The sequence below is a fragment of the Anguilla anguilla genome, chromosome 8, assembly GCF_013347855.1.
Source record: "Anguilla anguilla isolate fAngAng1 chromosome 8, fAngAng1.pri, whole genome shotgun sequence".
NCBI classification, from domain to species: domain Eukaryota; kingdom Metazoa; phylum Chordata; class Actinopteri; order Anguilliformes; family Anguillidae; genus Anguilla; species Anguilla anguilla.
The window spans coordinates 21,467,521-21,486,017 of record NC_049208.1 but is presented as its reverse complement, the minus strand read 5'-3'; the positions used below and the strand labels follow the sequence as shown (position 1 = coordinate 21,486,017).

General features: G+C 39.1%; 1 protein-coding gene across 2 annotated transcripts in view; it reads right to left on the bottom strand.

Moving 5' to 3' along the window:
* wnt3a (wingless-type MMTV integration site family, member 3A) overlaps positions 1 to 16,909 on the bottom strand; it is a 36,414-nt gene extending 19,505 nt beyond the window's left edge. The window contains exon 1 of one of the 2 annotated variants that reach the window (XM_035430714.1): positions 16,854 to 16,909. Coding sequence is in view for 1 of the 2 variants with exons in the window: in XM_035430713.1 (XP_035286604.1) it covers positions 12,505 to 12,599 (95 nt within the window). In the remaining variant the exon portion in view is untranslated. Of the gene's footprint in view, positions 1 to 12,504; positions 12,867 to 16,853 lie in introns of those variants that run through there. The other variant, XM_035430713.1, reaches the window with a different exon arrangement.
* Positions 16,910 to 18,497: the final 1,588 nt, after the last annotated feature.

Sequence of the window (18,497 nt, the reverse complement as noted above, 5' to 3'; positions counted from 1 at the left end):
CTGTTTACTCGAAGGTATGAGTCTGACATACTTCCTCTCTGTACTACTGAGTGCAGAGTCGACGGTACTGTGCAACGCAGCAAAGTCACTGCAGCAGTAGACAAGACAGTTCAGTGTAACCACAAAATAACTGTGGTTTACTTTTGATTCAAAACCAAAACATATATCAAATAGGTAATCTATCATATAATTTTTTACCACATCAGCTCATATCTGTTTTCCTAACCCAAGGAATAAATATTGGAAAAATGATTGAATTATTGGACATAAATTAACATAATTTCATTCAACAGCATGGAAAATACTGTTCTTTCAGCCAATAAATACAAACTTAGCAATAAGCAATACTGGAACTCTACTTGATTGGTACAGAAAAGATGCAAATGATACTGCACCACATAAAACCTTCCTCTATGATCAGAAACTACATATCCACAATGGTAATAAAATTAATTAGATATTAATGAATGGTTTCATTTCCTTAATTATAACACTTAAGACTCAAACTTGCATATTGTATATGCTTTCAAATTAGAATAAAATGTGAAAATTGAAGCACTGGCAATGGGCTGGCAATTTGGAACCTTCAATATGCGAACTATGTACAAGCATATACACCCCCTGCTCCCGGCACAGGAGATTGAAGCCAACTCACGGTTCTTCTCCAAAACACGAAGCGCCAGCCAGCTACTTCTTTTCACAGATCATGCCATGGGTGCCCAGAAAGCCAACAGGGGTCACATAAGCATTGGACACCGCTACCCTCACAGACTGAATTCCACCCATATATCCCTTGGGCAACTCAAAAAGCCAAATGTGCACCCTCCCTGTGGAGCTGCCAGCCACTGTTTGTGCTGGCATGGGGCGGATTTGATCTGAGAATACGGTGCTCACTCTTACGTTGCAAGGGGAACTTTTACTCAATGAGCTACCCAGCCTTTGTCTTGTCAATTTTCAATTGTTCCTTTGTGGGGATAAAAACCCAGGAAAATCCAATGGTTGTGAAAAACAAAACACTGAACCTGTTCTCCCAACAAATATGTGCGTGCGATTCCGTAAGCCCATTTACCACAACTTGCAAGCAGACCTCCTGCCCAAAGCACATTGACAGCTCTGACACTGAATACTAGAGAGTTTCAGAGTAACTTCCGCTTCTTGCTGTCGGAGTATGTCAGACACAGGGTGTGTACACAGTCTACACCTATCATCCCTTTAGTTCTCCAATACGTTAACACCCTTTTTGTCATTGACAGCCGTTATCAAAACAAATTGAGGTAGGAATGCATGGCGGGATTTGCCTCTGTGCCTTGTCCCTGATCCGTTGGAAAGTAGTGATGAGCCCTGTGTTTGATTTGGGACATAAACAGTTAGCAGTTCAAACGCTGTGCGATAATAAGCAGCAGTGATGATGTAATTGCTTTGGTTCCAATTTCAATGACGTGGCAGTGTGAGAGAGTGAGGCTTGCCTGGCTAGAAAGACGTGGTAATCCTTTGGTATTTTACCTGACCGGTCGTGGAGGTCTCATATTTTAGCCCTGAAGTTGAAGTGCTGCTAAAACTGACTGTAAATCTTGGGTCTGCTCAAGGGTGATATGAGTGCCGGGTGACAGGGCTATGGGAACACATTTTTTCACGCGCACTGAGCCTGGCTTTTGCACTGGAACACAAGAGTCAAAACAGGTATGAGCAGTCTTGCGCAAAATCAATTAGCATGCTGGCTCTTGACCTCTGCAGCTATGTTAAGCGATAATCACAGCTGACTACAAGCAATGCTTGGGGGTGACCTTTGGCACCATTTAATTGCATCTAGAGGCGTTTCCAAGCACTGAGACTACACTCCAACCTGAGTTTCCTCTTTCAACCTCGAGAGGTACTAATCCTTACTGGCCAAAACACAACAAGACCGAAACAAAGACCTTTTGAACTTCAGACAGGCCAAGGCACTGGGGTCAAAAGCACCACGGTTTACTGAAGTCAAGCATCGCAAACGAGAGAACCTTTATGAAGTGACTATAAAGGCAAAGAATAGTCATGATTTATTATAAACATGAGTCACACTTTCAGCGTGCAGAAATACCAGAGCCCTCAATCTTCTGTAATGCAAGCCTTAACCAGCTTCTAGGCTCCTTTACTTAATATATGGTCTACTAATCACATGAATCAAATGTGTTTACAAGCTCATGGCAGAAAACGTCAGAAAAAATTATTATAATGGATGAGCATTTGTCTTTACGTCATTCTTGTGCCTTCGATCAGCAAGATATGAGCTACAGCCCTTAAGAGTTATTTGCATCATACATCTTTGTCTTTTATTTCTTGGGCTGAAGTAGCAGATTTACATAAAGCAACATCACTCATTAAAGTAGTGATTCAGAAACAAACTCTAATAATGTTCTCAAAACGGAGAATGTCAGTGAAAATTCTTGTTTCAGATCTATATATTTTAGTCAGCCAGTATCATTTCGGGACTTGTATATTGATCTGTGATATTCACTGGCTATTTTTTATTTAATCAAAAAACACATAGCCAGGTTCCCTTTAAATAGTTTCCACTTTTCTGTCTGCAAGAATAGCTTTCCTAAATTGGCTTCACATAGGAAATACTGAACAAGACAGGACAAGAACGAAAGCTGCAATGAGATAATTCCTGTCTGTGATTTCTCACAAGAAAAAAAGGAAGATTTGTAAACGAGCTAACTCCTATTATAGCCTGACCTTACTTTAGGTCTGGTCACCGCATAGCCCAAGGCACAAAATGCCCAGGAACCCCTAACATCAATGGAAAGTGTCTGCATTACAACACACTCTCGCATCTAACATGCTGAGCTTCCAGAAATCAATACTAAATTAACCATGTTAAAGTGCTATGTGTGGCTGCAAACACTTTTATTTCAACCCATGCAATGGGAAGCTGGTGAAAGATGCAGCGTGGCTTCAAAGATGCATAACTATGGATGGCTTCTAAGTGAATTTTGCAGCCAAGATAAATGTGATAATTAATTGGCAGAATGACGTGTGGAATGGGCAGTCTGCATGCCATAATGCGGAAATAGCTGAGACCTGATGAAAGCTTCAACCAGTGGGTGCGTTGAGTGAAATGAGCAGGTGCACTAAAAATGCCTCTAACAGTACATTCGTGTTGTGCTACAGACACAGATGCATTTAATAATTTATCTGCCACATTTAGAGTGCAATGTCTATTTGCCATGTATTGATTAATTCCAGAATAAAGGACATTCATTTAACTGGAATCTGGTTGGACACAAAAGTACAAAATATCAGTCATTTACTCTGTCATTTACACTGTCTGTTTCATTCCATTCCCAAGCTAGTTTTTCCAAATTCATTTCAAACTTCAATTACACTTATTTATTAGGGTTCAACTTCATAAAATACTTCATGTACATTAAAAAAACTGCATTTAATTTCACTGTAAAGACAAAATATTATTTTTGAATTCTAGAGAAATTGTTGATTCATAGCTTATTGAATCCATGTTTTTAAGTGTTACAGGCTATGAAGATCAAAGCATGTACTGTTCATCTGTGGAATTAGCGGAAACTAGCGGAAACTCAGAAAAAAATAAAATCCACTACAGACACCATGAAATCTGGTAACTAAATGTCACGGTTCAACTTCAATTTTAAAACAGTATAGTGGTTTGGGACACTGCACTCTTAAATGTGAAGGGGCTCCTCATTGCTCTTCTATTGTGTCAAACACCAAAAGAAAAAAAAGCTTGACATTTGTCAAGCACCAGACTCCCACAGACTTCATACCAGCATGTGACTCATTGCGGGCTGAAATGAATAAGTGTGTGTACTACTTCATTCACCGTTCACCCTGAGAGACTAAAGTGCGGCCGCTTGGAATAGCATTGACGCTAAATGCGCCCATTTCCCCAGATCGCACCAACTCGGCTTCTGCTAACGCCACTTGGCTTTTGATTCTTGGTAATTTGGAAAAAAAAAAGACAGGATTCAGCTCTGATACCATGTTCAGATATTCACCCCCCCCCCCCCTTCTTGATTTAAAGTGGATCCAGCCCAGGTTTAATGCATACTTCAGCAAGCCCATGCAGAGGACCTCAGAATTACCACTTTACTTGTGGGCCCTCGGGCCATGTGGCTGACTTTGACATCAAGAGAGCATGTTTGGGAGAAGGAATGCACGGCAAGCTTTCACCTCCAGGTATTTGTCTTGCACAAGGTAAGGGGGGTGGTGCCGAAAAGGAAGAAAAAAAAACAGCCAACTGCCTCTCTCTGTACACACGTGTTGAGCTGGAGGAGAGCGAATGTCTGTGAACGTGGCCTACTGCAGGCCCGTGTCCCGGGTGCCTTTCCCGCGACTTCAGCCACGTCTCGCGGCCTGACCTCGCAGCCGGAGCCCGGCGCCTTCCGGCCGACGCACTGAGCATGTCTGACTCGCGTTTCCGATGCTGGGGAGCTCTTTCGTCACCGAGTTCTGCGGCAGCATTGTTCCGATTAATACCTGACTGGTCCTGAAAGGAATGACATCTCGCTTGCTGCAACAAAGATCTTATAAAGACGGCCTGATTAAAAAGGAGCGGGATTAACGGGAAGCGCTTGCTAATCCCACTTGAACCCAATTCAGCTGGCACGGGTCTCAGCTCTCTTTCTTTTTTTTTGGGTACATTACCTCCCTGCACATTCCATACCTGGTTTATTATGTTGGAGTTTGCTGTTGTTGTGCATTAAGTGGAGACCTTTCAGTGCCGATTAAGCACCAGCACACCTGTATTCCATGACAGCAGTTTTGCATTCACAAACGTGATGGTAATGGAACCCACTGAGCTGGAGTTTCTCACTTTATTGGCCTTGCTGCTGCTCATTCTGCAGCACTCCAGGCCAGATTAGATCAGCACTGCAGTGACCCGCCCGCGTATCGCAAATCATAAACACAGATCTTGATGGCTTTATTTCATTGCCAGGGGCTGGTTGCTTTGACCAGGTGGAATCCTGCCATCCAGTTTGTCAGCCACTGCTAGTGGGTAGGTGGAGGTCGTGATTTAATCTCTATCTCTCAAATGAGACAAGATCTCATTGCAAAAAAAGAAAGAAAGGACAAGGGACGAGGACTGTTATATATGACCATCGTTATCTACACAAAAAGACTCAAAAGAATCCACATTAATATGTGTCAGTAAAACAGGACCAATATTGGCCTTCCCCAATATTGCCATCTGGTTGGCTTGTGTTGGTTTGGGCTGTCCACTTTGGAGGGAGCAGCAGTTCATCGATTGTTCTCATTTTTCTCTTACCACCACATTTCACACTGCTGTGTGAAGAATGGCAGTACCTGCCAGAGATTTGTCTTCACATCTTCGGGGGCCTGCTCACCCCCTTTACCGTTATGCACCCCTCCCACTACTGACGGGTGCCACACTGCTGTTTCCTGTCATGCATCAGAAGGAGCACCCAGAAACCTCTGTCACTGATTTAATGGGAACAGTCAATGGGACCACCTCACCCATGCTTTCAGTGGTCCTATTTTAACCAATGACCGCGATAAAGAGGCCCGGCCCTGCTGGGTAAGATGATCCAGTCAAAAAGGAGCATCGCTGCAAATTATTGGACCACCTGAACGGGTTGCGGAGCATTGCGTGTGAAAAAACTTGTTGGTTGTGTGTCTCAATGACAATTCATCAAAAGACTGCAGCCAAAACTGTTTTGTTAAAAGACAAACTGGCTATGTGATGAACCACGGTGTGTTGATAGGCACCGAAGACACAATATTAATTATCTTTTCAACTCCTGAAACAGAGATACCTTTTCACTTTGGCAAGCCTGCGTGTGGGTCTAAATCTCCAGCCAAATATGCCATGTGCACCATTTTCAGCTCTGACAAATAGGTCTGTGCAAATCACAACAAGCAAACACATCACCCAGAAACAGACCCATATCAAATATTATAATCCCAAGGGAAATGAAATGGAAGCTGATATTATACATTCTTGACTGTACATCAAGCTTCCATATGTTTTACATTATTTGTGTAGTAAGCCTATGCCTTTATCCAAGGCAATTAACATTTTTATAGCCTGTATTTAAACACCAGGCTAGCTGAATTTGTGGTGTAGAGATCGAGGTAAATTACATGGCTAAAAAAGTTGCAATAGTAGTAAGCCACCCAGGAATTTAATGTATAGCCCCAGAGACACAGATTTCCACACTATTCAACACCTCTTTTAACACAGCAGGCATTGTGACCAATTTGAAATATATGCGATGACAAATTGGTAATGTTTAACTTTACCACTTCAGTAAAACCATGGAGCATTCGGATACACTATAGCATAGATATACCAGCAGACCAATGATGACAAAATGAATACATAGCAGTTCTTTTTAGTAATTTAGTAAATGGGCAGTAAAGTGGGCTTGTGGATAGAACCTCAATTCCTGATGGAGACCATGCAGTAGATCATGAAACACAAGGACTATTAAAAACACAAATGAGCGCCAAGAAACAATTTGGGCTGCTATGGCTTATTCATAAAGCATGCAGACTATCATAGATCAACACCGAAACACTAAGATCAAATAACTTGATTCTATATACCACAATTTCACGTTATTGCCCTTCATTCAGGAAAGATCTGTGTGGTGTTGTAAAGGGCTGAAATAACAACACAATCCATTTCTAATTAAAGCATTACTGTTTTCACTGAATAGGCTGAATATCTTTATATATAAACCTTTATGTGGGAAATTGATTATGTGTTGGCTTAGCAGACACTCTTACCCGAGAGAACCTTATAGTTCACTCTTCAGATACAAATGTATAGAGCTGAAGAAATCTGAAGCAAGTTCCTTGCTTAAGGGTACTATGCCAAAGCCCCACCTTATGGACCAGAAACCAGTTACTGTGCACTCATGTATTCAGTGGTGTCCTTTTATAAATCCTCACAGGTTGTAATATGGACACACTGGACTGAGCTTCAGTGAGGCTCACAGAGAAAAGAGACTATACGTGCAGTGTTCATTTTCTTTCCAGCTGACTGCACCGGAAGGGGAACAGGGCACAGAACAGAACTTTGTGCTGAGTGCTGCTCTTTAGTTGTACTCGTGGAGCACCTCATTCCTGTTCATCCAGATCCCACTTTACCCAATTCAACATCAGCAAAGAAAATAACTGAAGCAATCAATCTGTCAGCTGCAAGAGGGAAATATTCAGGATAGTGATCAGGAAAACAGACTCTGGTGCAGGTTGCTTGTTTGAATTTCAGGTAAGGCAGTACTGCTATACCAGCGAATTAAATATCTGAGCAGTCTGAACCGCTTCAGTACACCTTACATTGTATAACTAGTATGTATAATGCACTATAACTCAAGTTTCCCTAGATAAAGATCATTACTAACTGAGAAATAATTTTGTAATTACCATCACAACTGGAATATCACTAACTTTGCAGCCTTTATGAACCAGAACTGAATAACACGGCTGTGTGGACACTGTACACATAACATTTACATACACGTTCATAGCTGCTAGAGGGATGTAAAGCTTCAGACTCTGCTCCACTGACCATGTCCATCGGTGATTTGCTTTAGTGCGCCTAGGTTATGGTACTGCCACAGTGGATGGCTAAATGAAATTATACAATGCCTTTGAGCCACTGTATTCAACTGCAGGTCCATGAGACTAAAAGTGACCCTAAGAGTCACTTAAGGAACCAACAGAGATTGAACACACCCTTAGCCTGATACTCAAAACACCAAGTGTAATTATCAGTCTATTTCTTCAGTCATAAAAAGGCTACTATGGAACAATACAAAGCAATACTATACTTTATAAGATATATAGATAGATAAATGATAAGAGAGGGGGAGAGAGTGACAGACAGGGAGATACTGCATAACTGTATATATGCACACATCTTGGCAATGTTTTCATGCCTATTGAACATTTTTAATGGACTTGAATTGTACTCCACAGAACTGAGAAATCACTGAATGGCTTTAGGGACCTTAGGGTGAGTGACTGCTTTTCCAGTTTGCATACACTAATTTTCCAATTCTACCTGGATTATTTATTTATTAATTTTTTGGGGAAGAGATGTGTTTCCATTCATCACAATGAAAATTCTGCATATTTTATGTGTACCTCCAGCTTTTTGGGAAAAACTCCATACCAAAACTCCCTACCATGGATACATCTCTGGGTCAAACCATTAGTGGCTCGAGGGATGGGCAGGCTAATTGTTCTCACCTTGCTTTTCCACACCTGTCCAGGCTATTGTGATTGAGTATGGTAATGCCTTTGTTAGTGTTCGTAACTGTGCTCGTGGGGTTACATGAGAGTGTCAGGCTGATGTCCCCATCTGGAGCTTGTGGTGAGCGCTTCGTAAGTCCCCTTGTTCGAGGGATCCGAGACTGTGCGTCACAGGTTAACACAAAGCGTTGTCTGTTTTGAGGTCCTGGAATGCTGTCAAGGCATATGTGCCAACTTTATGAGCTTAGCAAATGTGTTCAAATGCATCGATTGGATGGTGTCGATTGGTTATCATATGACATATTTATTACGTTTGGCTCAGCCTACAACCTACAGAGCTCAGCTTCTGAAATGTTGCACAGGAGCACATGGGCCTGCATGTTACAACAGTCTGTTTTATCGAGACAGTGATGCATGGTATGTCTGGTTGCGAAACTGTCACAGAACAGTGACTATAATATAGCTATGCAAATTTCTAGAATGCTATGCAAATTGCACAATGTCCCCATTATATACAGTAGCTATAGCTAAATTTAGCCTGGTCTGTCTCTGAGGCCACAATCAGAAATGTGCAAATAAATCCATACTGATGTGAATTCAAATAAAATGGGATGCAATAAACAGGGGGTTTGTGAATAGGATGATTCAGAATTTAAAATTCTTCTCATCTATTTTTTCAGTCGATTATATCTCAAAATGGACCATAATAATGTAATATTTCATTCAGTATGGAATTTATATCTCTGTCGAGGTAGGCTTGAAAGTAAAATTTTCAGTGTTAAATACAGGGCTGAGCAGAGACCTTTTGAGGGGTGGGTGCTCGAAGTAAGAAAGGGATACACCAACCCAAAAAACTGTTTTACGACACCCAGTAATTGTACAGAATATATTTTACCAAAGTGAATGAATTAAATGTAATGACAACAACAATACTACTGCAAATATAGTTTTTTTTTTAAATTAAATCAAAGGGACACATCAGGTGCTCAGGGAAAAGGGACACATTCTCGAGAACTGGGAGTAACCACACACACACACACACACACACACACACTCTCTCTCTCTCTCTCTGAAAAATACATTTGATTATTCTTGAACTCACATTAACACAATTAACACTTGGAATTTTACTGTGAAGTTCTTCTAGGATAGAACAAAATACTGATTGATATAACAGAACTGTATCTTCACTATGGAGCTGCATGATGGGTTTGTTGCAAATGCAAAACATTATTCAATATGGTTTAACAACTAAGGTATATCTCAAATTTCTCAGATTACATCTATAAAAGATCCTGATAATAAACCCTCCACTGCAAAAACAATGGTCACAGACAACGAGACGATACCATGCATCAATCCAACCAAATGTAGGGTAAATTAAATTAATTCCGTTAAATATCTGTTGTTATATACATTGTTATTGATAATATTACCAGGAAAGCATTTTTAAATTTTATGCAGCTAATTCACACCTTCAATAATAATAATAATATATATATATATTTTTTTGTAAATTGAATTTTTAAATGTAAATTAAATCTATTGTGGCACATCCGATCAAATGTGTTGTTTTTATTCACGGTATAAACTTCAACAATGTTTTTTTTTTCATGGTGGAAAGTTATATACAATATAGCTACGCTGTATGATATGACAGTGATTTCTTTTCAGCCTAATATATTATAGAATGCTTTGCACAGTGCTACCTTTTATGTCGGCCCAGTAAAAGCATAAAAGTTTAATTACCCAAGATTCCCGTCCCTTATAGACGGAATTCAGTTCGTGAGTAAAACAGCCGATGGCCGTGCCAAGGAGTTTTTAAACTACTTGGTTGTGCAAGCTGGAGGTTGCTTGAGCGAGGCGTCTAACTCCGTGACTAATACCCCTCCAGCGGTGGACTGGGTGCAGGTCATTATACCGCCCAAAATGTACCCGACTTTACCTCAGATATGACACGCCGTGATAAATGGTAGGCTAGAGAAGCACAGCGCAAATTTCTGTGCAAATCTGCGTCTGATAATCCAATAAAATATTATAATTCAAATGTACAGTTATTGAGCAAAATCATTTCCATAAACCTTATTCATCTTTATCATTTATAACGAGATCAATAAGAAAATCTGAATAAAATAACAAACCAATAACGCAATTATTCCTATCATTCTTCTTTTCATTATTATTGTTGTACGTCATTCAAGTACGTATTTTACATAACGCAAATAAATCAATTATGCTACAAATCATTCTTATTGTTATTATGATTATTTGATATTTATTTGAATAATTCCAAATATACTGCAACCAGTTCACGACTATGTGACACTGATTAACCAAATACGAAAATATTCTTTCGGTATAGGTGTAAAACATATTGTTCTAACAAACATTGCGCGGTGACAGCAAGAGGAATCTAGGGTGTAGTTGTTAAATTGTATAGTCAGCTAATCTTGTATGACGTGTACAATAAATATGTCGATCCATGAAATACTGCGTTTAATTATTGCCCTTTTTTAGAACAAACTTGTGGAATACTTCAAAAGAATATTACTACATATAATATACAGTGCCTCAATAGATAACAAATTTTATTTATTGGGGAAGAGTAATGGAGATATATGTAAGAGGTGACGGATGACGATGGTACATGCCTTTTAATTGTACCAAGTAACTTAGGCCCATATTCTCAAAAAGCTTAACAACTTACCACCTGCATGTAACGATAAAGGAAATCTTAATTTATCTGATTTACAATATTTAAGTGAATATGGTTGACAACATTTTTGTTCAAGCGAAATAATTTCCTTGTTTGTGATTAATATACTTTCCCATGCATATTAAATGCATCTTCCAATAAGCAGGTGCACGAACAGGCCAATAGCAGACATCATTTCAGCTATTCTCTCTAGATAAAAATGAGTGTGACTGCACACAAGACAATACATTGAAATTTCGTAAAAATGTGTAATTAAAGTTCATTAAATCGGTTTCTGGCATTGTAATGAACTATGAAATAACCACTAAATAAACAAAAAAGACCGAAAAACAACCACGACAAATATAACAAAGGCACACTGTGAACCTACCTAAGTCTGCAGAAAAGTGTGCATTATCATTAGCAGTTACCAATGTTCTTCTTATTTTTCGAGAAATAACACCCAAAATAAAATTGTTGTATCTCGAAATGGAAAAGTTGGCTACACTGTGCAACCTGGCAGTGAAATCACCTTAAGTCTTTTGGGGATCATTTCCATAGAAATGCAGTATTTGGCTATGGGGTCGATCAAATAAGACTTGAAAGAAAGGAGAATTATTGCGGTAACAAGGTTAATACATCGAGACAAAATGTATTATACCCCCTACCAATAAATCCACTAAATCCAATAACTACAATATGTATTAGCGTTCGCAGCATTTAATTTTCTGTTGTGACAATGTCATTATAAAACTAAATCTATAGTATATAAAAAGAAAGTAAAAACAAAAAAAAGGATACATATTTTAAAAATCTGCGTTACATTACTTAAGCCGTCATCTGACAGTGCGTTAATTCTTGAATAGTAACCACCGAGTTCACTTTAATTTATTTTCAATTAAAATGGACGAGTTTTCCTTATTTTCCTAACATGAGCGCTTCATTGAGAACCCAAGTAGCCTACGCAAACTTCACACCTGTCTGTACGAAAAAAGACCCAAAGAAAAATCATCCAAATGGCGCGTTTTAAACAAACTGAAGTACTCACACAAATCCACAAGCATCGAGTCAGTGCATATTGTGTGGGTTTACATACACATTCTGTTTCTCTTTATTATTATTATTATTATTATTATTATTATTATTGTCGTCGTTGTTTGTTTATTTATTTATGTATTTATTTGCATAACCAGGCTAGGTTGATCTCACTTTGAAAAATATAGTCCAATTAGCTGACGCGCTGTTTTGGTCCTTACATTTCGCTTCACTAGCCGAATAATCGCCTTCAAGTGCTCATCTCAAATTCTACTATTATGTACTAAATTCAGCTAATGTTTTCTAACAGGATCAAAGCAACGTGTTTCTGCTATCTGATACCCTCTTAATGTATCACGGTACTGTATCGGGTATCACTTTTAAAGCGTGCACTGTTCGTACTAACTGAATTAAGAAGGAGATAGTCAACTAATCAAACTGAGCTGGGAAAAATCAAGGACATTATGTAGGGTAAAACAAGCGTGCCATTAAACGCAAAATAAATCTAGTCTTACAATAAAAAGGAAAATTAAACTTACCACCAAATAGGATAACTTGCCATGACATGCGTAAGCCCACAAAGAAACAGGAAACATCCATGGTAGATCATCCTTAAAAAAGTTTCGGAAAACATTTTTTCCCCTCAGACACACGCACGCACACAGACTCGCGCGCACACACACGTTTGCAATGAAAAAAAATTCTCACTGCAGACCAAATCTCTTCCCTTGTCTGATAGTTGCTTCAGAGACAGCCCTTCGCGACCAGTCAAGGCAGAACACGGGAGGCAAATATTAAAAGTTTTAAAGCTGCTCGCTTTTGAGACCCAATCAGCATGTATTGCCAAAGGGGGAATTCTGACGATACAGTTCTCTCGCGCTCTCTTTCTCTGTCAGTCAGGCTGAACACACACACAGGAATGAGCTAATTGCAAGAAGATAGTGTTTTAGTACTCATTAGGACTTGTGGGCATCAGCACGCCGTGTGTGATATATAATGTTGTTTAAAGGGAGAAGGGGGGTCAGTGGGGTTTAAATAGACACGGAACCCCTGTGGATTGGGTAGCTATAACAACCTGTCCGGATTTCACTCCCTGGTTTCAAGATGCTAAAATGATAGAAATGTATATGTGTGAATTGCTTCAGGCCTTCTTTTATATGGCGTCCGTGCCGGTTTTTTGTTCTTTTTCTGCGCGCTGAAAGCAACGTTTTAGATGTTGTTCCCGGTGGAAGCAAAGACTAGACTAGGCTACTGCTGATGATTGTGTTGTACCACTGTTTTATGTATTTTCCCATATTAATGAACGTTGACATTATTTCAGGCAATATTTGTAAGGATGACATGTTATTTAAATTGGAATAAAACTGCACTGTTCACCGTCCAATATAACGTTCAAGCATCGCATATTATTTACACATACTGATATTAAACTTAACTATCTAACTTCAGTGTAATATTGTGGCCAAATCGCACGACTAAAAATGAGCTGTCTTTTACATAGAAGCGAAACTGTTGCACGAAAAATGATGTTTCCTAGAGAAACGCACCCCTTTCACGCAGTTAATTGACTTCGCGCAAGAATTTAATTGAGCGTATTGTGTAGGCTACGTCAATGCATCCAACGCACCATCCATGGTCATGGGCGAGCTTAGAGGTATCTGCCAATAATTCTTGCAGAGAAATAACTTTCAAAGTAGTCATATGATGTAACTAATGGCCATCACAAAACTATAAATAACTAACGACCTTATTTTAACGTTAAACTATTCGAATTTATACGCTCGGTATAGGCTACGTATAACATAAGCTAAGTAGGCCTAATATGTGTATGTTGTAGGCAAATTCATGAAGGGGGTTAAATTAATTTTGCAAATTTAATTAAAAAAATTTTAATATTAAGCTGCCAAAAGACAATGATGCATTCATTTTCTTAAACAAGAAAATTGACATTCAATTAAATAAGGCCCAAGCAGAACTATTCCAGCAACCAAACTAGTGTGGGCTACCAGTGTTGACGCGCCTGTGTTATTCTATTAATGTGTTGCACGCGTGCAACTGAGGAACTGGCAGATACACAATTGCGTCCGCTCTTCCTGATCCACGGGTTTTCCAATGACCCGGCGGCGCAAGTTGCTGCCTCTTTTGGCAACAACTGATGTTGCTCACGATTACCTAGTGGAATTTCAAAGGAAATGCGCTCTTTTAAGAACTACCGTTATGTTTATTTAAAGACACACTGTGTTTTCTTATCCCTTTTCAATGTCAAGTGGCCGTTGATAGTGGATGTTCAGGAAAGTGGACTGTTGCCGGCTAATGATGTAGGCTACATTAACAGATAACACATGAAAATAAAATAAAATAAAAAAGAAACGCCGGTTGCGCGGGAAAACGGGTTGTTTTGTTAAACAGCCACAATTTACTTGCTCAATTCAAAATTATACAGCCTACACTGGCTTTTGAAATAATTAAAAATATACAATTAAACTTCAAAGCGCATACACAGCCGATTTATTTGCAATTAAATGCCCGCAAATTGATTACATCAAATTACTTCACAATTCAGATTTTAGACCTTATGACAAAGAAACACCGAATAGAACGAGGTGAGATAGTGTGAAAAACAAAACAAAAAAAAATGTAATTGTTGAATGACAAAAACTGAAGTCTATAAAAAAACAAACAAACAAACAAAACAAATCATGCATAGCCTAATCATAAAACTCAAATATCCATGAACAGTCTTCTGTGTTCATAGAATCTGCTGGTTGGCATTTTTCATATGAAATTCATTTGGGAAGAATTGTTATGAATACATGTACAATCTATATGTATTACAAGCTACCACACAAACCGCGAATAATTCCCAATGCTGGACGCTTATGATTTTCCATGCTCCCACATAGGCTACTTGTGCACATGATCGTAGCAAGGTGACTGAGTTTATCACCCAAGGTTAAGCGGAAGATCAAGAGTAATTGTATGTTTAGTATTTGACAAAACAAAACAATCTTAGCATCCAAATGTTTACCAGGAATGACAATTCAGTACCTTCACAAGCCATAGCTGAACGCGACGCGGCACAATCCCTCTGTGGGGAAAGTGCCATGAAGCCAACACGCTGCAGCGCCAAGTGCACGAAGGCAGCGGCACTGTGCAGTCAGTAGGAGAGATAACACGCGCACATGCATAGTGACTAAACGCGTTGCTACCATGTGACAACGTCAGGTCACGTTTGAAATAAAAAAAAAAAAAACCTCCCACATAGTCATTGATATATGACAAGAGAAGGCCTAGACCATAAGGCGAAAAAAGTTAAGGCATATTTTCAAATATTTTTTTCAGCTGTTTTCTCGTGTTTCGGTGTCCATGTGACATACATAGACGTTCAGCATAGACAGTTAAATTAATGGTTCAGTGAAATAATCAATAAGTTAATAAATACGCTGCATTTATAAGACCAGATCTAGGCAGTATTTATTCACAAATGGTATGAAACGGATACTTGAAGTGACCCTTTAACTTCTGAGAACGCAAACTTATGTAGGCCTAAGTCATTCAATATTATATCCACAATACTGTTTCACTTATAGTAGTGCTGCTTCACATGTGCATTAGCCTTGTCGTCTGCTATTTGCCTCGTATTTTATATGTTGAGAATATATGCTGAACAATGCAATGTGAATTTAGTAAAGTTAATGACAAGCCCAACCATAGGACAAGCTTCTGTTTTGCGTAGACTATCGCCATCTAGTGACATTAGTTCAGACAGAAATATTGAAAAAAGCGTAAAGTATTCTAAAATCTGACCGCTGATTAGAGGCATGTCTGAATAATAAATCGATAGGTCGCATACTACTTGACTGTCTGCAGGAAGCTATGCTGTGCTCTTCGCACTCTGCTATTATAAATTAATATATATAAATTAAGTAATTTCTTTTGAGGCTATTCTCCAGCAAGCAATGGCTGGGCCTCTTCCTAACACTCTCCCATTCAAATGTGGTACTACAGCCCAGGCACTGTGATAAAATAAAATAATGAATTCTGAACTTGTGACCAGCCAAGTTCAGACAAATTCAAGCATGGCCTGTCTCAGCATAGCCTTGTCAGTGTAAAATCGAATGGAATTACTGCCTTTTTCATTGTTCACATTTTTCATCAGGCAGCATGCAGATATGAAACAAATCGGCACCAGCTTTGTTTTTTATTTTTATTTTTTTAATTCAGGTAAGGCAGCAAAGCAGAGTTTTGCCTTAGTAAACCATATAGTTTCATGTTTTTGTTGAAGGCTTCTTAAGGCAAAGAGAAAATACGTGTCTTAGCATCCCGAATCACAAAATTTCCATGAGCACCATGATTTGGAATGCTGTTCCTGGATCACTTGTGTTCCAGAGCATCCCTTGAAAAGAACTTAGATGTTACGCACACACGCACACAAACACACACAATCACTAGAACAGACACAAACAGTATCACTAGATGGCGCCAAAACACCAGCATTTCTGATCATATACTCTGACAGTGACATCGAGGAAGGGCGTACTGTTGTTAATCAAAGATGGTCAATGGTCACAAGTTCAGGTGAAGGCACAACAAAACCCTACTCTTCTCTACCCTTGTGCAGATGACACTTTCCTGTTATCGACTATACAGATGCCAAACCACTACTTGTATCGTTTTGTGTTTTTCAATTTGTATGTTGGTGAACTGTTAATGTTTCTGATACCATTGCTAACGGCTACAGTTGCATGCACTTTTTGGCAGTAAAATAGCATTTCTGTGCATATCAGTAAAAACATCAGGACGGTTTTATAGGAACTGTTGTTTCGAATTTTTTGAATGAATAGCTAGATAGATTCATTTAATTATTAAATACAAATTTAAAACATACCTGCGGTAAGTTAAGCTGTGACGGGCCTGCGTAAGGCACCATGCTACCTTTTCCAAGGGGGCCGATTGAAAAGCACATAGTTGGCCTCCATCTTAACTTTGAACGTGACCACCACGTGATACGCAAAGCGCGTCAGGCGCAAGTTGTAATGTTATTGTGGTACAGGAGCCAAATGCAGATGTTTTCCCTACAAGTGTGGACTGAGGCCTGTTTTCATTTGACGCTACCCATAAGCTGTGGAAAAAACGGATGCGAACAAGTGAGGATAGGTATGAATGAACGTTTGCGTTTTCATTTCCCCCACTCGTCATTATTGGCACCCGAAAGAGAGACGAATGGGAGTGTTCAAACAGTGATGACGACACGGGCGGTCTGTTTTGCTTACAATAAAAACGCACACGAATGGCGACCTGTAAATTTCACCTGCATGGAGGTGCTAATAGTGTGTTCTATGATTTTAAAACGAAGAATGTCTGGAAATGACAGAACATTTAATAACTATGTTGCTGTAATCTGACCAAATACAAAATACCAATGAAGGAGGCTATTGCAAAAACAATTTAATGCAGCTGTTAGGCCTTGACGGGTCTCCGGATACTTGCTAGTATTTTGATAAAGGCGTACCTCGCTAAAGTATTAGAGCGACTAGAACATTTCCTGTGTAACACTTCAAACCACACAGCCACGTCATGGTTTTGACTTCACCGATATCTGCCCAAGACAGGAGGTGACCTGTCACAGAAATAGCAAAAATGTGGTGTGTACGAACTTCAGAATACATGTACAGTACAGACTAAAAGTATTAGGCCACCTGTGGTTAAAAAAAAAAAAAAAAAAGACTTTTGGTAGAGACGAATTCATTTGATTTATGAGTATTTATTGAATAACAAACCAAAGTACTTAAAAAAAATATATATATACAATAACACAAAAACATTTTTATTTTCCTCTCCTTTGGAGACCAAAGGAAATTATTGGAAATATATCAAATCATTTTTCCAAGTGGGAGGTGGAGGGGTGGGAGGGTTTAGTTAAATTAAATAGATAAATTGACTGAAATCTTATCTATGCTATGTTTTTTTTTTATTTAAAAAACCACAGGTAGTCTAATACCATTGGCATGTAGTGTAAGTAAACTAGGTGCTAAAGGTGCAAGAAATATGGCAAAGAAGGAGTTAGTCTTAGATGTGTGGAGCCACGTAAACATGTTGTGGAATATGTTAAATACTAACACTGCACCTGGAAATCTGAAGCTTCTTTGCAATTTCTTGCTGGAAATAACCATGCCACAGTATGTTTATATGGCCATGCACATCTAAGCCTAACTCCTTCATCTTTTCCATATTTCTTTTAACAAGCATGCCCTCTAGTGTGGAAATGGTTCCCCATCACCCAGCTTTCCCCTTCAATGTGGGATATGTGGATGGAATCTTAGAATTAAGCAATTAACACAGAATCTTGTTGTAAGTACAGAATTTGGTAAATATTTTAAATATGAGTGCATTAGTTGAAATTAGTTTCATTTGAAAGGACACACTGCAGAACACAATTTAGTTCAGGTCAGGGAACTCCCTGAGTTGCTGTGCAACTGTAAGGGCCATTGCTGTGAGCTGAGTGCATCTGCGCTTGATGGACTGCATTTAT